The sequence below is a fragment of the Mercenaria mercenaria genome, chromosome 2 (genome assembly GCF_021730395.1).
Source record: "Mercenaria mercenaria strain notata chromosome 2, MADL_Memer_1, whole genome shotgun sequence".
Taxonomy (NCBI): Eukaryota; Metazoa; Mollusca; class Bivalvia; order Venerida; family Veneridae; genus Mercenaria; species Mercenaria mercenaria.
Genome location: NC_069362.1, coordinates 85,286,556 through 85,309,563, shown reverse-complemented (window position 1 = coordinate 85,309,563; position 23,008 = coordinate 85,286,556). Strand labels below are relative to the sequence as shown.

At 34.1% G+C, this 23,008-nt stretch overlaps 1 protein-coding gene across 1 annotated transcript in view; it reads left to right on the top strand.

Annotated features, from left to right (window-relative positions):
* LOC123564475 (choline O-acetyltransferase-like) overlaps positions 1-23,008 on the top strand; it is a 79,463-nt gene that overhangs the window by 36,323 nt on the left and 20,132 nt on the right. Inside the window, exons 2-6 of the mRNA XM_053537103.1 lie at positions 10,844-11,088; positions 18,142-18,236; positions 18,363-18,462; positions 22,289-22,407; positions 22,870-22,923. Coding sequence (XP_053393078.1) covers positions 10,951-11,088; positions 18,142-18,236; positions 18,363-18,462; positions 22,289-22,407; positions 22,870-22,923 — 506 coding nt within the window. The 5' untranslated portion in view covers positions 10,844-10,950. The remainder of the gene's footprint in view (positions 1-10,843; positions 11,089-18,141; positions 18,237-18,362; positions 18,463-22,288; positions 22,408-22,869; positions 22,924-23,008) is intronic.

Genomic DNA, 23,008 nt, shown 5'->3' with positions numbered 1-23,008 from the left:
TACGATCATGATTTTAATCATACGATTATCATTATAAGCTCTAAATGCCCTAAATGATCCGACTATTGAACATCTTTACAATAAATTGACCGAAAATAATTTTATGATCATAATTAATAATTCATAATTTGGATCATACGATTATATTTAATAAGTATTTACGTTCTTGTAGAATAAGTCTAAGAGCACGTATAATCGAACGATGAAATGCTCCAAGTATTGATTTTCTTTATCGTCACAATAGAATGAAAATAATTGAATACATGTACAAAAAGAGTGAAAACACTTTCATCTTTCTCCATAGTGATGGAGTTCGTTACTTCACAAAAAGGAAAGTTACAACTTGTGTTTGATGGATATATTTTAATACGGACAGAAGTCGTAAGGATAAAGTAGTAAAAACGTATTGGCGATGTGTCATACAAGAATGTTCAGGTCGAGCTGTAACCATCGGGGAACCACCAAATACCGAAGATGCCCGAGGAACAAAATGCTACTCCATCATAGAGGCCCTTAGAATTACCAATATCTAATAAACAAACTAAAAAATAAAGCAAGAACTTACTCTGGAAGTAAATCATAGTGACAATAAGCACGTTATTATTGTAATTGTTTACACGCGATCTGTTTCAGGCCTGTACCATCATAAATAACGGAACATGAGCGGATATGAGTTTTTTAAATGTGTATTATACATTTTTGGATTAAACTGATCATAAATATCAAAATACATGGACGATCTTTTCTGAATACATAATATTTTAAGAAGTATACTAACTGAATTACATCTGCTGAAAGTTTTTACCTGTGAGATTCGTGTTCGTAGACTAAAATAAAAACATTGCAAACTTTGCGCTAAACAAGCTATCAAAGAACAATAAGTGAAGGTAAAAAACAAAACTAACAAGAAATATCTTTAAAAATGATGGTCGGCGAATTGTAATAAGGAAAGAAGTTTATGAATTTTTCATCTAACATTCATCTTTCATCTAACATTTTTAAAATTTCAAAACTAAACACCGCACTTTAACACCTTAAATGGTTTTCTTTTAATTTTTCGCAAAGGTTTCGTAGGGTTGCAACTTTGTTTCGTTTATCCTTAGACGAATAATTACAGCATTAGTTTGATTAAGATTCATCAAGCGGTTCATGAGAAGAGGTCATTAAACGTGTTTATATTTTTAGCTAAATTGGTCCCTATCCCCATTTGTAACAAAATAGCAGGAGACCTTACGATATTGTTACACATCGAGTTTGATAAAAATCCATTATATTTTAGTGGTTAATGCGAAGAAAGGCATATCTACTTTTAGCTATAGTGGTCCTTAATAGGGCCCAAGTTCCTATATAAATAAATTTGGAAGAGGACATTATAATGATGCTCCAGACCAAGTATGACAAAGATCCACTAAGCTGTTCATGAGACGCTGTATAAAGGCATTTCTAGTTTTAGCTCTATCAGCCCCTAAAAGGGGTTAAATGTCCCAGCTGAACAAAGTTGGCTGCGGGCCTAATAAAGATGCTACAAATCAAGTTTGATTAGAATACATGAGAAAAAATCAATTAAAGGATTTTTTTATATATTATTTTTATTTATTTCTAAAATAGGCCAACTGATCCCGCTTTAACAAATGCATATTCGCTATTCATGAATCTTTGGACAATGACGTCACACCTATAAAAAAGTGAAGGTCAAGCAAAACATACAATTATAATTATTTCAATATTTCTGTTTCATAAGCAAAGTTTGACAAAGTCATATCACATAGTCAAACTGTACGCAGCGTACCTTCATTTCAGTGTAATGAGATTCAGTCATTATATAGCATATATATAATAAAACAGATTTCAACTGAGTTCAATATTTGCATACCGTACTAAAGAAAAATATTCATATATAATAAATCAGTTAAATAATTTATAACAAATATATCAAAGCAAACAAGTACTCATTTTAATATGCAATCTGAATAAGTCACAAAAGCAAGAAACCTTTTCATATACAGACGACAATTGTAACAAGGAAAATCTTTTAAAAAGCACTTCTCTACATAAAAGACTCTTATCACTACCTTATTCATGTGATACGCAGACCGTATTCAGCTCTTTCTTGAATTTTATATATGTTGGTATTTGAACAGGTTTTTATCATATTTATTAAACTTACTTATCATTTTGAGATGTATCAATATTCTTACAAAATATACTGAGCCAAAGTTAGCTTTAAAACTGTGAACAGCGTCGTTTAGGATAAACGCTTGGTCTACATTTCACTCAGTGTAGCACAATCAACAGAGTGAATGAAATTGCCACTCTCGTCCAATCAGGCAGAGTGTTGCATAAATCTTCCATTTTGATAAATTATCTATAATGCGTTATCAAGTAGTTTGATTTGCAAACTGAAGTCACGTGGCATAGGTAACGAAAACGAATTTAGACGGCGTCGCCGAAAAAGGTGTATATATATATATATATAACTGCACTTAAAAAAGACAACGTCGATTATTATGAAGTGAATACCTTCCTAGGAGATAAAAACAGGTGTTATTACGCCATGACAAGGTCCAAATTTCTTATAAGTTACTTGAAGGCTATCTATCCATCATGATATGATGATCAAAATTAACGACGTTTAAGACAATGTGGCGCGACGTTAGTGAAATTCTATAGTTTAACTACAATAAGTATTCGGTGGTTATTTTTTGACAACTCGTAAAAAACGGTTATGGCGTTGATTTATAACAATAACTCTTAGGCTAATGTTTCCTTCTAAATATTCAAATAGTTAAAAGCGATAGTATTGTATACAGGGTTGTCAAATTATCTCTGTTTTATTGTTTTATGCTTTTGTTCATAATTACTAAATGTATACAGTTCAACAACTTATGAGTCGATACTGACATATCTAATCCACTAAATAGACGTTTTGTTGTTTTGCCAATATCTTAAACGTTACCGAAATAATGTCTTTAACTTTGCAGAGTAAGGGAACGTATATCATTTTTTTGTCATACTTCAATTAATTTGAATGAATTTAAACCATACTGCTGACGTTTTTTCATTATTGACTAAATTACAGATATTATCTTACGAATATGAACATACAGAAATGCAGAAATGAGCTGTTATCTGTGACATAGAATGATATTATTTGACACGAAAATTGTCTAGTATGTCCTAGTATGGCCAAACTAAGCTCTTTGTCATCAAAATTGAGTTGTTGTCACATAAAAGATATCAGTGTTGCACTTAATCGAACTGGTATTAAATTTTGTGTCAGCTGTGTAAGTTTGGTCAGTACCTGACAACAGTTTTCACAACTGCACATTTTAATACCACCACCCATTAACTGAACATTAACCGTAAATGTTCGAGTCTTAATCTTGACTGTCTGAAGATTTAGACCGTACCTTTCAGATATGTGTAAATATTTCAAGGTAATTTAACCCCTGAAAATGAAGAAAAAGTGTAAATAAATATGTGTCGATGTTTTGTCGATGTTTGTGTCGATGTTTTTTGTCGAGCTTTTGTCGCGTCGGCGTTTTGTCGTGTCGATGTTTTGTCTGTCGATGTTTTGTCAGTATTGCCTACGTAACTGTAACTGTATTTATTATAATAATTTAGATTCAGATGTCCAATGTCGTTCTGAAATCGAATTTCCAATGTCGTTTTGGATTTGAATGTCCAATGCCGTTCTGGTATCGAATGTCCAATGTCGTTCTGGGATCGAATGTCCAATGTCGTTCTGGTATCGAATGTCCAATGCCGTTTTGGATTCGAATGTCCAATGTCGTTCTGTGTTCGAATGTCCATTGTCGTTCTAGGTTCGAATGTCCAATGTCGTTCTGAAATCGAATGTCCAATGTCGTTTTGGATTCGAATGTCCAATGTCGTTCTAGGTTCGAATGTCCAATGTCGTTCTAGGTTCGAATGTCCAATGTCGTTCTGAAATCGAATGTCCAATGTCGTTTTAGATTCAAATGTCCAATGTCGTTCTGGGATCGAATGTACAATGTCGTTCTGGGTTCGAATGTCCAGTGTCATTCTGAAATCGAATGTCCAATGTCGAATGTTTAACTTCTCGCCAACTTCACGCTTTTAATGTCCAACGTCGCTCTCTTATCCAATGTTCAATGTCGAATGTCGAACTTCTCGCCAACTTCACACACTTAATAAAATACCCCAATTGTTCTCGAAAGCTTCGCTCTGAAATTTTCACACTTAACCATTGACATTCAAAATGGGCTTTGTATAGAAATAGGCAGTTCAATTGTTTTTTATGTACTTTCAATAATGGAACGGTCTGTTTTGTTGTTTTTTTTTTTTTTTTGGTAATGTTTACAAATCAGTTTAATTTTTATACGGGGTAGCGATTAATTTAAGCGACATAAGATATATCGCCTTGATAGCCGACCAGTACGTACATTGTAGTGCGAATTCTATATCCGACAGTGTCGCTGTATTCTGTTAGTGCCGTATTAAAAATTTTAATCTATAACATAGCGTTATGTTATTTAATTTATTCTTGACAGAGATATAAATGAGGTAAATATGAAGTCTTTTGCGCATTGTAATAACTAGTTTCAAATACATATGAATTATTTTATGGAATACACTATCAGTTTTCTTTGTTTTCATGTGCAAATATAATAATGAAGTCATGTCTGTCTCAAATACTTGACTAGGAACGTGTGTCTGTCGTTGTAATAGATTCCACTGCTACAGCTAATGAAATACACATATTACTGATTGTATTTTGTATTAAAATGAAATTGATTTAAAAATTTTAAAACGAAAAGAAAAGAAATCATCGTTAGAACATTGAACCCCTGCCGTCAGTGGAACAGGCTTCTACACAGTGACTGCGCTATCCGTAATAGTTATAACACGTTATTGTTCTAATTTGAATAATGCAAAGTAAATCATGCTGCGCATGCTTTAAAAAGCAGTCAAAATATCCTGTCAGCTAGGTCGATCTCTTTCTTGGTTTAACGTCATACCGACATACTTACGTGTAATATTGTGACTTGTAAGCATTTGGTGGTGGAGGAAGACCTCGGGTGCTCCTCCTAGCATTATTTCAGGCACGAGCAGTTACCTGTGTAGAACCACCGACTTTCCGTAAGACAACTGGAATGTCAATCAGATTGAGAAATATAGTTTTAGCAAAACATCTCTGGTGCGGTTAAAGGAATCATCTCCATAAGTAATTAAACTGTCTGCAATGAAGCCTGCACTATTTAACAATTCAGCGTAGCGTTAGAATAATAAATAAGGACCTCGGACATTTTCCTATTCAGATTGCCTACTAGTATCAAGTTAAGTAAAAACTGACCTAGGCCTAGACTTCTGAAATAGCATAATAAAGATAGTTAAAGAGCATTTCTTGATATATTCTTATGAATTTTACAAGTTTGTTAACAAAAAAGATGATTTTGTAGACATTTCTCATTTTCATTTCTATTGAAATATGAACATAAATCAGTTTTATGTTTTAAACATCTTTCCCCCCAGTGACGCAACAAAATATTTCACATGCCTTTGTAAATGATTATCATGTACGTATGTTGCACAAATGGTACTTGGTCACGGGGGGGGGGGGGGGGGGGGGGGGCGGGGAAATGTTAAAATGTTAAAAATTAAAATAATACAGGGTGTCAGCAAATGAATTTTACATAAGATATTTTAACACTTATTGCATGTGTTTCCTAAATCTTACATATCTACAGCCTTATTCGTTTTTGTAAATATTTCAAGCATAGAAAACATTATAAATAAATGAATAAAAAGGGGACATAGAACTTCAAACTTGAAAGCAGACTGGTCCTTGTATGTACATCTTATGAAGTTTTCAATCAGGTCTGCTGCCTCTTGACAGTCGAAGTCCGTTGATTGAGTGTCATGAGGATTGAGGCAACTGCGTCTGTTGCAAGTCATGAATCAAGCAAGTTTCTTAGATATATATAACTAGATGTATGTGTCTTCAACCTAAACATGACAAAAAGATATAGACGAACGTCTATGGAAACTGTGCCACTGTGGTGCAAATGCCTTTTCACCCTTTGTAGGATTCAATTATGGCACACCTAGAATGCATTTTAAGAACAACTTTTGCTTTAATTCGAACCAAAGAAGCACTGTATCCAGCATCCTCAACTCTAACAGAACTACACTAGACACCGACTCCTGAACTGACCCGGGTGCCTTCAGAACTAACACTGACGCCCCCAGAACTAACACTGACGCCTTCAGAACTAACACTGACACCCCAGAACTAACAGTGACGCCTTCAGAACTAACACTGACGCCCCAAGAACTAACACTGACGCCCCAAGAACTAACACTGACGCATCCAGAACTAACACAGACACCCCTAGAATTAACACCAATTCACCCACACGTCTGAACTGAAGCTTATTCCGAAGTCGACAGAAATATTAGTAACGACCCCAAAGGAATATCGACACTAATGTTGATACTAGCTATTGAAGTTCTGTTCCATTGATATATTAGATCAGGCGGTATTTTATTACTACATTTTATTAGTATGTTGTTTTATATATTTTTTGCATTGGAGTAACAGAAAGCACATTTAAATGTTTGCTTGGCATTAAGAATATAGACTAAATGTGCATGACTCTGTGGTGTAACCACCATTGTTTAAGCACAACAGGACTGTGCCTACAGATATTTTCGGAAACTGAAAAACTAAACACACTAAAATGCAATACTAAGGGACCTTGAGAAGAGCAGACGATGCATCTAGAATGTGTCCAAATGTATCATAAAATGCTAAAACCCAGGCACACCTGAACCCACAGTGGCCTAGGCAGTATCGTACACCCCTCCGCTATAACTGAAAAAGGCCAGCTACGCCAATGTATGTAAAACACTTCATTTATGCAATATATAACTCTGCCTATAATGCACGGTCAGTATTGTACATGTGTCAATATACGAATAAACTTTGATAATGTGGCAGTTGAGTCCAATAGGTCCAGGGATGGTCAAAGATAATCCGCCATAGATCTATTGAAAAGCAATTATTGGATTTACCTGTATTGGACAATAAACAGTGTCGATTGTATTCAGGTCAACTGCCACATTATCAAAGTTTATTAGTACAGTATAGCAATAGATGTATAGAAAACAAACAATAGGCTCTGATTAATGCATCAGTTATCATGAGCACTCGGGTGGAAAGAACTGGAGTACATCTGTGTCGCCAAAAGTTTTGTTCCGCTTTTCAGTTATCTTTAAAAATGTTAATAAAACTGCTAATTTGCATAGTAAAAAATCATTTTTTGTTCTAAAACACTTTATAATAGACATACCATAAATGCATATGCTTATTTCACTAAAGATACACATTTTACATTTTTAAAAAAATATGACCCTCAGTCACAAACTGCTCAAATTTCAAAACAACGAATATGAAATAAAATTAATTTTTGTATCAGTTTGATAGGTATATAACTTATTTATTCGTAATTGAAGCCATTATATAAAATTATCAGCTATTGAAGTCATGAAATGGCATTGAAATTTAGGCAAAATCCATAGCATAATGTCCGAAGTCCTTTGATTGTTCAATTTTATATAATTGTGTTCGATTTTGCTCTATACTAACAACTAAATTTCTGTAATCCGTATTAAACAAATCCACTTAAGACAGAAAAGTAGAGCAAAATGACGCACGGACCTTGATAAGCTGTAAGTGTATTAATATGTTTCGAAAATCTGATCCATTTATTCAACTAATGCCTCGGTTAACGGTTTCTGTACAATCGTAGCGTCTGATCACAGTACCTACCTTTAGATAGCGTAGCGTTCTTGTGACCGGGGTATAAGCACAGAAAAGTTACTGCATGCTCCTTATACCTTTAAAGAGACACAGGATAGTTTCGTATGAATTGCACGGTTCTTTGTTTTAATATTTTAAGGATTAAACAGCACGGTTATGTTCGTGACTAATAAAAAGGAGCAGATTTGTACTGAATGTTCTATTCAATTTGGAAAATATATTCTAATATACTGTGGTATAGCTCTACATGACTGAGTGACAGTTTAAACTTACGCGAAATTTGAATAATGTTTTCTATTTCTGTAATTATATATGGTTGATGCTCTTTGAAAGCATATACTGAAACAAAGAGTTCGATGGAAGACCGTTATGTACCATTATGCATAGCAAGTAAAAGTAAATTAATAATTTGATACGCACATGAATTGTTACTAAATATTGTTATGGCCTTTTAGAGAAAAATACAAAAATACCAGTAATTATATATTTTATTTTATTTTTGTGCCCCCCCCCCCCCCCCCTCTCTTATTTTGGAGTTGCCCTTGTCCGTCCGCCCGTCCGAATTGATGTCGTGCATATCTCATAAAGTGTTTGATCCAGTGTAACAAATCTCACAGGATTGTTATTCAGCACCTGGTCTTTTAATTTGGATCACACACAGCCAATGTCTTTGACTTCGTAAAAAATATGCACATAACGGCCTAATTGGTGTCGCATGTATTAAAAAAGGTATTTAAATATGACACATTACAGGTACAGGAATATTATTTAGCATGTGAAGTTGTGCACCTAGGAGTTTGTTAGAGATTTCATTCAGCCAGACCAGAGTTATAGCCATTGACTTAGTCAAAAATATGCCTATAAGGACATAAAAGTTTGTGTTTCACGTATCTTAAAACGTATTTGACCTGGGGCCATGATACATAATAGGATTTGAAATTGTGCACCTGGTGTTTTATTCGGCATCCAAGTCCGTTCGACGATAGTTATGGCTCTTGATTAAATCAAAATATGCATAACTGGCATACAAGTTTGTGTCGCATTTATCTCAAAAAGTACTTGACTTATGAGTCATAAAACATCACAGAACTATGTTAAGCACGGAAAGTTGTGCAGTGGATGTTTTGTTTGTGATTTTACCCAGCTAGGCCGGAGTTACGGTCCTTGACTTAGCAAGATATAAACATAAAGTGCTGTAAAACTTTGTGTTGCATATATCTTAAAAATATTTCTTCTAGAGTCAGAAACCATATAGGACTTTTATTCAGCATGATTGTGAATTTGTGCACCTGAGTTTTTTTTTATTTCACTCTGCAAGACCACAGTTGATATGGCCTTGACTTAGTGAAAAAAAAAGTTTGTGTCCCATGTATCTCAATATGTACTTGAGATAGAGTCATAAACATTAGAGGATTGTTATGTAGCTACTGAAGCTGTGCACCTGATGTTCTCTTTGGGATTTCACTCAGCTAGACCATAGTGATGGTCACATAAGCCCCTAAAAGTTTGCGTTGAATTTTAAAAATATCTTAAAAATATTTCGCCTAGAGTTATGAAACCATGTTCAGTGACAGGTTTGGGGGCACCTGTGTCCTGAGGGCATACGTTTAGTTTTATGATTGTTTTTGTGTTGTTCGGTTGTGAACGACAAAAAATGTATAGAAAACGTCATTTGTACGAAACTATGCCAGTCATGTATTATTTTTTTACCAGTTGGAGATAAAATTAAAGCAAAGCTACTGCATAGACACTAGTCTTTTTATTTAGATGAAAGATAATTGTTTATTTGGTTTTAGTTGGTTGAGCGTCGCAACGATACAATAATGCGTTATATGGCGACTTTCCAGGTTTGATGGTGGAGGGAGACCCCAGATGCCCCTCCGTGCATCATTTCATCACGGGCGGCCACCTGGGTAGAGCCACCGACCTTCCGTAAATCAGCTGGATTGCTTCCTTGTATGAAGAATTCAACGCCTCAAATGAGGCTCGAATCTACATTGATGAGGGGCAAGTGATTCGAGGTCAGCGGCCACGGATGTCTCTAAAACCCTAAATGAAAAATAAGTTGTGATATATATTTTAAATAAAAGAGAAACGACAGTAATAATTTTAGAAATTAAATTAAGAAACAACAAGACTTGGTTATTTCTTTACTGTGTTTTAAATACTAACGTCTCCTTCGCTATTTTGATAATCAAGATGCTGAAAAGTTCTTTATACGACAAAGTTGGTAGTCAGAGTACATGTAATCCCAGGAGATAGAAAATGCAACAAATGTTTTTTTCTGTTGAAAGTATCAGGTAATACTTTCTAAAACATTTGAACTCTCAGAATATAAAATATCATGATTTCAGAGATAACCAGAATATCCCAAGACAAAAACGTTGGGATTTCTATGAACCGACAGAATGAAAAATTATACTCATTGGATGATTGTCTGTTTAAGCAATTGGACGTTATCAACCAGATAAAAGTTTTTAACGCTCTTAGATTTGATTTGATAATCTGTTCAAAATAGATTTAATGGTTAGCACTTGAAACACTGGACAAAATCAGTTTTGTTACGGTTAAATCATGGCTTGACTTAATTCAATTTTTCTCTTCAAGTTTTTATTTTGTGTGTGTGTTGAGTACAAATTTCTGTTTTTAGACATCATTTTGAGGGAAGTCCAAAATTCCTTGTACTTACCCTTTAATGCATAAGTAATTTCAAAATTTTGTATATTCGTTAAAATACGGAGAATATAAATCGTTTAATAGTACAGCATTTTCAATGAAAATGGGATGATGAGAAAACCGTTTTTCGGTCTTGACTGAACGGACATTGACACTTTTGTATTGCAAAGTAACAACTTGTTATAAAACGGTTTCACTTTCAACTTTGTAAAGAAAAATAATTATCATCGGAACTGGTGTCACTGATTGCAACATGAAATAACAATTGTTTGTTTTATACCAGTTATGACATCAGTAGTGAAAGGTCTTGTCCCTTTCAGAAGCATGAATTATTATATAACGCTAATTTTCTGTCGATTTCAGATACTATCGTCACTGTGCTCCGTATTTCAAAACCAGCAATTATTCCTGAGAAGGACAACCATCTACGTATATCATCAAATGATGAAGGTTTTTCTTGCTAAACGTTGATGCTCACAGCCTGGACAACATATTTTAAGCACATACGATTTGTAGTGCGCACGAAGATGGCTGAACATCATGTTAGAGAGTATGTAAAACGTGTAGCGTCTATTGATATCGAGAACTACCCAGAATGGGATCTTACGGTAATACGAGTCCTTTTTAGCTTTTTTTATGAATCAGATTTAGATTATCTTGTTAGAGAAATAGTAATACCATGCTTCTTTGGTTACTGCACTGAACTTAGGAATTGTTTGAAAATATCACACATTAATGTATAAATATCCAGGTACAAGAAACTATAACAATGCCGAGTCCAACAAAGGGAAGGCATTTTGTTACCGCCATAAAATACTTTAGTACATGAAAACTGCTTTTGTGATGGTTAATGAAAAATAGCATGAAAAATAGCAGAAAGCAAAAAAAAAAGAAAAAAAAAAGCTTGTATTTTACAGTCAGCTTCAGATATTTTGCATTTGCGAGGTCTTCTCTTTTTCCTTAATTGAGCCGCGCCATGAGAAAACCAACATAGTGGCTTTGCGACCAGCATGGATCCAGACCAGCCTGCGCATCCGCGAAGTCTAGTCAGGATGCATGCTGTTCGCTTTCAAAGCCTATTGCAATTAGAGAAACCGTTAGCGGACAGCATGGATCCTGACCAGACTGCGCGGATGCGCATGCTGGTCTGGATCCATGCTGGTCGCAAAGCCACTATGTTGGTTTTCCCATGGCGCGGCTCAATTAATGCCGTAAAATAGATTGCAAGGTCATGCAACACCCCCGCTTTACTGATAAAATCATATGGAAACAAAATATTAAGGTTTGTTTCACGCTGTGGGCTTAAGATTAGTATTACATGCCTTTGATATATAATCTCAAAATTTGATTTCCAATGACATGCACGCTAGAGATGGAAGTATAGTTACATTTGATTCTAATTTAGTTTGAATACCGCTTGAACGGATTTACTCAAAGGCTACATTATTTATTTATTCGTCATAAATGTTTGTTCAACTTTCCATTCACAGAAACACGTTATCAGCATTTCTTCGATATTCGTAACGAATCAGGTCATTTCTTTTCTTCGGAAGTTTATTTACTGATAACGTCTTTCAATAAAAAGTAGAATATCCATTCTGGATGAAAACTAAATCACCTTCTTCGATTAACTTTGATTGCATGCATTGAAATCTAAATTAAGCTGAAATGGTTGCAAACAAATATAAGGGTGGATGTTGACATGCTAGGGTATTTTTTTTTTTTCATTATATATAACAATACCAAATAGCTTGAAGCGGACTAAAAATATCCCATTTTATTCTTTCATGCCGCCCAAATAAATTTTGCCGGCGCAGTCTGGTCATGATCCATACTGTTCGCTAACGCTTTCTCTAATTGCAATAGGGTTTGAAAGCGAATAGTATGGATCCTGACTAGACTGCGTAGATGCGCAGGCTGGTCTGTATCCATGCTGGTCGCAAATGCACTGTTGGTTTTCTCATTTTTCTATACAATAATATGTCTCTTGTCTGTTGATGAAAGGTAATAAGAGCTGCAATTTACTTCTGATAAATTACCATCTTTAGTTTTGAATTAAAACTAAGCTTTAAGACAGCATTACATGCGTCAGTGTATTTAAATCTGGTGATTGCGTTAATAAGAATACATATGTTTAAATATTTTGAAAATTATTAATCATATACGAATCGTTTAATGCCTTGGTTTGCTGACTTTTGAAACGTTTGGTCTGGATGCTGTATTTGGAATGTGACTTTGTGGATATTGCTCCTATTTTAAAAATGTATCTGTTCGTACAAGTTTTCAAAACTTAAATAATTTATAAGGGTTCTAAATATTGGGTTGTTCTGGATGAAATAGTTTTATTGGCAGAAATTTGTCAATATTTAGTTTAACATTATTCACGATGTTCTTTTTCAGTTAGATCCTAAATTGTCTGAAAGATTAACGATTTAGTTATTGACATCTTTTGCAGGACAAATTAATCCTGGGAGACATTTTATTGTGCGGAAAAATCTACGTTAAGCCAGTGAAATGTTCCCACAATCTAAAGTCTTATTAAGTTGGTTAGACGACATGCGTGAAAAATCTAATTAGGAAGCACTTCTTTAATCACTTAACCATGATTTATATCTCTGTGGCATTTTCAGATTAAGTCACGAACTTATTCGCTAATGAAATAATAGTCAAATTACAAAATGAAATTAGATGAAAACACGAATTATGAGAGTGTATATTTGGATAGCCGTTCAGTAAAAAAAGTCGGTTCTATATTGTGTATTTGGATAACTGTTCCGTCAGGAAAAAAACAAGGATAAATATCAAACAGGAAAGGAAGTCGCCATTTTCAAAGATATATCATTAAAGATACTGCGTTCTGAATTAAATATATTCTACAGTTGTAATTATATTTACGCTAGACACAAAATTTTTAATGTGTAGTATCTGAATTTTACTATATTTTTCATGTCTGACAAAACCAATGAGAAGATAAATAAAAATTTATTATTTGTTATATCATTTTGTTATTTGTCTCACATGATAGCTGTGAAAAATATAGATGTCGCAGTGCAAGTGAAATCATATATAAGATTAATTTCTTACATCTTTTGCACTCAGACAGTCTGCATTTAAATGTGGCTTTCAAATATGACTTTTGATGTCTATGTCTCATTGACATTAGGATGTTTTACATGCTGAATTATTGCCTAAAACAATTGCTTAAATGTTTGAATGTAATTTAATATATAACACTATAAGTATCAGCTTAGTGTGGAAACATATTTAATGCTTCGCTCATCTCATGTATGGCATAATATGGAAGTTAATTAGGTAATTTCAACTATAAGTGTACATGTAAATAAGTAAGATCAACGTCCTGGACTATTTAGGCATAGATCAGTATAATCACACCTTGTCTGTGATGTACTATAACACGTGTTCTTAGCTGGAACATTTTGTTCAAAGAGAATCACTGTAATAAACACTGAGCTTTTTTATTAAAGTCTTAACTTCATTTTTTTATCAGTATACATTCTGTTTTAGTGATGCATCTAGCGAACCCACCCAACAGACAAAAATAATATTAATAAAATAATTTCATTCTTTCTAACATTACTACATGTGACCCCCTTTTAAAGAAAGATGCATTATTTATATCTGCGGAATAGCCACTAATGGGAAAATTACGAAAGACCGGTAGTGACTTCACACTTCAAACTTCATACTTCACACTTCGAACTTCACACTTCACATTTCACACTTCAAAATTCACACTTCAGACTTTCCTATTATTTGTATGTGTATTAAGCATTATATATATGAAGTGTGAAGTGTGAACTGTGAAGTATGAAGTTCGAAGTCACCACCGGTCGTTCGTAGAAAAGTGTCTGGGTTTAACAGTTATTTCTAAAACTGTTACCAATATAAACAAATCTTTCACATGATACACTTATTTTTAAATCAGATGTTTTATTTTGGTAATTTGAAGGGCTTGCAACCCAGTGTCTGAGCTCTTTGTCTTGTTTTACTGCCACTTTTATCTAAATGAGACCTCCACCAGTAACATATATGTATTTATTAAATGACCAGTCGTAGCCTACATGGTTATAATAAACTGTATTGCATGTTATTTATCAGAAACTGGAAACAACTTCATATAACTGTGCATTTCCATATAGTAGAGATCTACATAGAAACTCAGGTCTATACTAAATTAGGTATATGGTACTATTCCCGTTTGTGTTACATGCTTGTTATAACTCTCGTCAGGTACGAACGATGCAAGATGACCGTCAAAACGAACAAGGACAAAAGCCCAACAGGAAAAAAAAACACATACGAAGAAAGTAGCTATACAGCATTCCATATGAGTGTATTATACCTACACAGTGACTGAGCACATGAACACATTAACACGAACTAATAATGCAACAGTAACATAGATGAAAGAAACAAATACTAACAAAAACAGGGTATTGTCTCGGAACGGCCAGTGGCAAAAAAAAAAAAAACAGTGGGGATTTTGAACTTAGTCTAGATATCTGGCTCAAAACCCCATTTCTAAACCGCAAATTATGGTCAAATTTCAATCTTCTCAGTTCCACTCTTACCCAACAGACCAGAAGAAACCATGTTCTGCAAGTAAATTGAAAGTGGTTTCAGGGCAAATTCTTTGATTATTCTTTACACAAAACAACGCTTCCCTAACTTTATCTAGAAAATAGAAAGTGGAAAACTGTGATATAATTGCCCAGGCATGCGCTCATATTTTTCATTCATTTGGAAAATTGACTCCAGCCTAAAAATAACGAGATTCGCCGCATGTTTGATGCTGGACCTTACCCAATGTAGCCTACAAGTGACTCTTAGAAAATATGGAAATGCTAGTTTCAGTTATTAATATTTAAATAAGATTAGCTATCATTTACTGTTTCCTTTTTAGCCAAATGATTTTTCCTGATCAATACATAAACCCTATAACGAAAAATAAATTCGAAATTCGAAATAATGTCGCTAAATTAGTTTTTCTTCATTTCCAGAAGATTGTTTCAAATAATTTCTCATTATCTATTATTGTTTTTCATATCAATATCGGTTCTGTTCCCTAAATAGGAACAAACACTGAAATCATTTCCAATTAGTTAATCAAGTAGCTTAAAATCTATATACACATATGCTTATCTCTTAACATAATGGGTAGATTCTCTTTCTCAAATACGTTGTTAAAATGTTTGGTAATGTCTTTGGTTACTACCAATGTTTAATAAATATATAACTTGTTGATATATATACTTAATTGTTCAAGTATACTAAACCAAGAACAAAATTTTGATAGCATGTGTAAGTGATTGGCATTTACAGATGCATAAACGAAGTAAAAGGATTAAACACGGACTAAACAAACACTTAAATACCTACCTGGAACTTTTAGGTGCACAAAAGTCACTTTGTTAAAGTCACTTTGTAATGGGGCTTAAACAAAATGATGGCACCAAAACTCACCCTTAACACCACTATAGTCACGGGACGATGTATATCTCGTATAAATGTTAAAAAACGTTCATATCTATGCAGAGGGTACTTGTTTTGCGAAATATCGCTTGGGTATAAAATTTACATACTAAACAATAATATTAACATACTTATTAATCTAATTTTATCCTGTTTGACTGCATTCCTATCTCAAACAATCGCAAAGCAGTTTGTAAGTGCTTTGTGGTAGCCTTAAAATGTGTCCATGTTTTTTGACTAACTAACTGATGCTATGTTTTCTAGGCCATCATGATAATTGTTTCCATTCCTTTCTTCAGTATGACAAAGTTCCCCCAATGTCGGTGCAAAGGGTAGGGATGAGGGGTGTCATTCATTCATTACCAGCAATCAAACCATCAGACCGTGTGAGCTATCAATATGATTGGTTGCGTTCTATACTTCCATAGGATCTTCTTACAGATTTAAGCCGCGCCATGAGAAAACCAACATAGTGGCATCCGCGCAGTCTGGTCAGGATCCATGCTGTCCGCTTTCAAAGCCTATTGCAATTAGAGAAACCATTAGCGAACAGTATGGATCCTGACCAGACTGCGCGGATGCGAAGGCTGGTCTGGATCCTTGCTGGTCCCAAAGCCATTATGTTGGTTTTCTCATGGCGCGGCTCATTTTATTTTTGATATCTTTTTGAAGTCAAAATTTTTTACCAATTTTGTTAAAAGAAATGTTTAGAAAAAAGTATCGGTTGATGTGAATTCCAAATTAGAAAGTTTAAAGATTTCAGATTGATAAATATATCTCATTTCACATGAAATAAAATATATTTTCCTCTGTTATCTTTTTTCTAACAAACTTTTTAAACTGGACGAGTTTCCAGTCAGTTAGTCATCAATCTTAAGTGAGAATTCGTTTAATTAACGGTACTAACAAACGGAGATTATTGTAGATTGTATGTTTTTTTTTGTATATTTCAAATCACAAACGTCTTCAGTATCAAACATCTCTTTCTTGTCCTGAACAATTGTCCATGGACATTACGAAGAACAACATTCTATGAAGTAGCATTGACTTTAAAGAAATTAGCGACCTACTCAAGATCATGCCAACTCCTTAATACATGTATCACAATATATCACCTGCTTCTTGGAAGAGTAAACATGAAAAAGGTATCATTTGAAGATATAATAATGTCTTTATCAGTCCGGATACACGTTATTGACAAGTTAACTAGCTATTATGTCTGATTAATGCGATTTCTCAAGCCTACAGCTAATTTCTTTACAGGTTCATTTATTGGTACTCTTGTAATACTAGCAAGACTATTTTATGGCATTCGTTATGTTTCCTTCATGGTATTTACTTAAGTATAAATAAGTCCAGTAAGTTTTATTGACCAAAGGCCTACTAACTACGTCGAAAATTAAAGTGGAATTATGCGCAGTTTTCAAGAAAAAATCCAGCTGAAACGGATGTACGTGTAAAGAGGGTGGAGGAAATTATAGCCTTTAACCCGAGTATGAAATAATAAGTTTCCAAATATGACTTTACTTATTTTGACTGGGGCAGTCTTTTTAAGAAAAAGGAGTTGCTTCCCTTCAACTTCAGAATTCTCTACCTATAGTTAAAGGAGATAACTGCGTAGAAGATTGAAGAAAAGAACTATTATTTTATTAGTCTGATTTCTTTATTTCTAAAGCATCAACTTCTAATACTTATGCGGCATTATTGTTATTTTAACATATTTAAATGCATAGCAACCGAAAATTGCTTTTATAAAACATTCACCGGAAACACTATTTTCAGTAAGATGCACATAATGCCACTCTAAACAATACAGTTGCAAATAATGCATTGCATTTTAATGCAACACAGAAAAATGGTGTTTTAAGTATATTTTATCAATATTATATAAAAACCCCAGCAAAATACGAGAAGTAAAAGATTTTTCTAACTCTTTTCTTTTTTTGATGGTATTTGTCCATTATAAAAAAATCAGTTGTATGTAATGTAAATACTATCATCTATTTTAGTTTATGATTACAAATATATATATTGAATGTGTAAGTAGGATGTGCAAGACATGAGTAGATGCATTACCCTTTTGATCTGAGCTCGAGCGTTATAGGTATCTGTTAGTACAAATGGTATTACATTGGATACTGTATCAATTATATTCTGTTGTATTTCAGAAACCACTACCAAAACTTCCTGTTCCGGAGCTTAAGCAAACGTTGGACACATATCTTTCCGTGATGAAAAGCGTTATAACTGAAGAAGAATATAGGTGCGTTTTTGAATACGTTTGGCTCTTTTAATTTCCCAATAAAAAGAAAGTCCGTAACCGTATTTATTTGAAATTGAGTATTTTTGCCATTACTTTTGATTTAATTGTAAAAGGCATATATTCCAGAAGGACAAAAATAATTGTTGAAGACTTCGGAAAACCAAGAGGTTTAGGGGAGATGCTGCAAGAAAAGTTGAAAAAGTATTCTGAAACAGTTGAAAATTGGGTAAGTATTTTCTTAATTAAACGACGTAAAGCGGAAACGACTGATACTTTAATAGGAGCTGTATGTGTTTACATAAATGAAAAAAATGTCTTGTAAAATCTTCCGACAAGTTATTTACAAAAGTTCCATTTCAAGTAGGACCTCCAACCTCCGCCACTTTAAATGCCGATTTATGATAGAAGCCCTGTTGAATTTTCAAGCAACCAGATTGCATAGGTCATGCTTACAAAGAAGTGTAAATATATCCCAAATCGACCTGGTTAGAATTATTGATACCTAAATGCCATGCCAAGATCTAATTATTTCATTTAAAAGACAATAAAGCTAGCGAAGTGAAGGCTCTACCTAAGAGGCCCTCCAGTTCTAGAAGTATGATTGTATTAATATCACAGCAAAAACGAATATTATATCCTTGGCAACATTAAATCTTTCCTAAGGTAAAATAGAGGTCTTGTTTTATATCTGCATCAGTTTATTGCGGCAAAAGATTTAGGCATAAGTTTTACTATAATAGTGATAAACATTTTATGTTTGAATGTGCCTGGACGTAAAACCATAAAATCCATATAAACGTCGGATAAAGCATTGTTTAAGTACTCCACTTATTTCCTTATCATTTGATTGTAGAGCTCAAATACTGAATTGATAATTGAGCCGTGCCATGAGAAAACCAACATAGTGGGTTTGCGACCAGCATGGATCCAGACCAGCCTGCGCATCCGCGCAGTCTGGTCAGGCTCCATGCTGTTCGGTAACAGTTTCTCCAATTCCAATAGGCTTTAAAAGCGAACAGCATGGAGCCTGACCAGACTGCGCGGATGCGCAGGCTGGTCTGGATCCATGCTGGTCGCAAACCCACTATGTTGGTTTTCTCATGGCACGGCTCAATTATTCTGTATTTTACGTTCACTCTGACTTTGTTCAGGGTGAGCAATAAGTATAGGTGGAGGATCGATGTCCAGCGTCCTGTGTCTTTCGTTCTGCGTCAACATTTTTGCTTTTAACGTCTTTTCTGGTCAGAATTACACCAAGCATGGGCTGAAGCATCGTGAAATGGTCCTCTCTCAAAGTCGTCCAAATCTGCTTCGTTTAGGGCTGCCGTAGCTTAAAATAGAAATTAAAATAGTGTAGTAAGATAGAAAATTTAAAATAGTTTAGTATACTTGTATTGTTCTCTCACAAGATTGTTGAAATGGTTCAACTTGGCCCTTTTAGCGGTCATTGGAGCTTAAAATTGAAAAAAGTCTTGAAACGACTGCTTGATGGATCTGCACTTAACTGTACAACCAGTATTTAAATAATTTTAATGAACTGCTTAAAGGATGTTCACAAAACTTGGTTAGACGAAAGGTCAAATGTTCATGGTCCTCCTCAGGTAAGTGACTTTGGTCCATTTGGGCCTCTTGTATTTGTTGGTTTTTATGTAGGTTTCGTTACAAATTTCCAGAACTAAATTAGATTAAAAGAAAGATTAAGAGTATATGTCACAGACGTCTATATGCTATAAGCTAAGTCATAACACTTACCTCCTTAAAGTTTTTGTTTTTGATGCCGCAGTTCAATGATGAGATAAAAATACACATAGACATATTTTGTACCCTTTCCAGATGATGAAGGCTTCTCCTAATTCATAAATCATCTTGTCTAAGACAGGATCATGTTTTCTAACACTTTTCAGAAAAAATCCCTGCCATTGCATAGCACGGAGCCATCCATAAAAGCAAGCTAATATTTCTCTACTATGTATTTTGTAAGATGTATTCCGCCCCTGAGCGATTTGACTTAGGATTTCCATTAAATATAATTTCGTGTTAGAAGGCTGTGTTCATCAATTATAATCAGAGTTCTTTTCTGAATAATATTAGGCTGGTCGGTATTTGTCTACTGAGAGTAATAATAATGCTCGTTATAGGCTAAATTGAGAACGTCTTTACCGACCGGATTTAATAGAACCGTTTAATTTTGCTCATTTAGCCAAGGAAAGTTGGGATGATTGCTGGTTGCATATTGATTTACCATTTTAAGACAAGAACTAAGGGTGCCTCCATCGATCATATTTGATAAGAGATATGGCGAACAAAAATGATGACTTTTGCTTCAATAAAAATCAATTTGGTTCCTTGGAAGAGAGTATCTATCATGTTTATTCAATATCCAAACAAATTGCTTATTGGAAAACCGTGTACTGTATCTGTACCAGCGATAAAGTTCGACTAAAAGTCGAGATTATCTTGATCCGGTAGAACTGCACGCCATTGTTGTGGCAAGTTTTAAACGAAAATCCAAGAGGAATGTCTAACTAAATTGATGTCGAAATTATGATGTTCTCCTTGAGATGTATTGTCATATTTCAAAAGTTAGAGTGGGATTTTCTGATTTATTTAATGAATATTTGCTGTCCCTTCCTGTCGTCATTAATAGGTTTAGCATGTATTCACTGAAATAAAATGAGTCTTACACCTGGGGTTGTGGAACATGTTCAATAACAGTTTAAAGTTTGCATATCTGACTTAGTGGTGGCATACCAGGACTTGTTTTATAATAAAGAATTGTACAAATAATAGTTACCGCAGAAAATTGTTATCAAATCCACTGTGTTCAACATACAATGTTTTAGTTAAGTGGTCTTTACAACGTATGTACAGTTTATAAATAAATTCCTCTCAAATTTCAAATAAAGCTAATTCAAGAAGTAAGAAAAGGCGCGTAACATGGCTTTCAATACAATGTACTGTCTCAACAAGTCAGAAGCACGTGTTTACATGTATATACCATAAATCATTGTGGTTGTTGTTGTTGTGGCCGGCTTTTACGACGTTTCAAATTTTTTTCAATATGTTTTTTAAGTGGTATTTTTTCTACAACTATATATCTAAAATAGCAAAACAATATTACCAGTAAGTAAGAAATCAACTAAAATAAGATATGAAAATATACATATTGTTCCAATGAAAATGTCCTAGGGCGACGACTGTCCTCTTCGTGTCTAAATGGACATACTATGGACAGGTTCCTGACAGGCAATTTCTAAAATCCCACTGAGACTGAGCAGCTTCCATAATAGTCTTCAATACTTTTTTGTTGAACTCTAAATGATCTTTCTCTTGTAAAGGGGCCTCCCCTTTGCACATATATTGAGTACATGTGCATATACAATTACAAATCTAAAAACTGCTGTGTGAATTTTTTAATATAAATGAAAAAATTAAACCAAAACGCATTAAAATTTCGACCAATACAAGATTATTTGCTCAGTTTGTAAAATGTTGAACAAAGAAATAGTTCTCTGGCAGATACTACAAGCAATGGTATCTGCATCTCTAAGTTCATGGCTTCTTCAATGTTTGAGTCTTTGGCACAATTAATTACACGTTAAATTTTGATCTTAGGTTTATATCCGGCCTATAAATTTGCAGCCTACCCTTAATATAGGATGGGGATATGTTGTGTGGTAGAAGTTTGTACTGTACTCTGTACCTTATGGATAAGCAATAGAGTCTCTTCAATATATTTCATAATGCGAACTGCCAGACATATTGTAATGTTCAACATATTACAATATGTAAGGACAGAAGTAATATGTATAATATGGCGATATATTTCGATGAGTGCACATTCAAAGAAACATATTTGACAATCCAGGAGGCGATCCAATATTGTTTTCTGATGGGTACGAGTCCAAATATACCCCTTATTGTACTAGACAATGTTAGATAACGCTGACAAATGGTTTTAGAAATATATTTGTAAATTTAAAATAGTAATGATTGTAATTCTCCATATATACTAGTATTAGCGTACATAAATATTATATGATCAATTACAGTCCTATTCCTGGTGGTTAGATGACATGTATATGAAGGCCCGTCTTTCGCTTCCCATCAACTCCAATCCTGGTATGGTGTTCCCTCGACAGCACTTTGAAAACAGAAACCAGCAGTTAAGGTGAGAATTAAAGTTTTTTTGTGATTTCATTTATTTCTAACTTAAAGCCCTGCTCCGCGGCTTTCAAATTCTATTGTGTGTATGCAACCCATGATTACAATAGGTAATAGTTAACGGGCACGCGCCACACTTTAGCACGCAAAACCACAGGTATTTTATATAGAATTTTATATAAAATAGACTCTATTTTGACAGGCGTCATTGTTCATAGTCAGGATTTTCATGCTTTTTCAGTGACAATTTAAGGTTAAATGGTAGGACTGGAGAAGGTCTTTAAAATCAATAGACATAAGTTCGTTTTTAAGGCTTACACATTTGCTGCGTCTATCCTTTTGTACATCAAACAGATTTAAAGCTGTGAATTGTAAGAATCTTTTGTCCTGTAGGAAACTTAATATTTATATGTTGTATGTGACATTTGTTATGGGCAGCTTATTTCATTTATGCTTTTGCTTAATACAGATATGCGGCAAGGCTAATATCAGGAATTTTAGATTACAAAACAATTATAGATGCGTAAGTATTCTCTCGAAACAATAACATCCTTTAAGTTATATCTTGATATTTAAGCACTACAGTGTATTGCCCTATTCATTGCTCG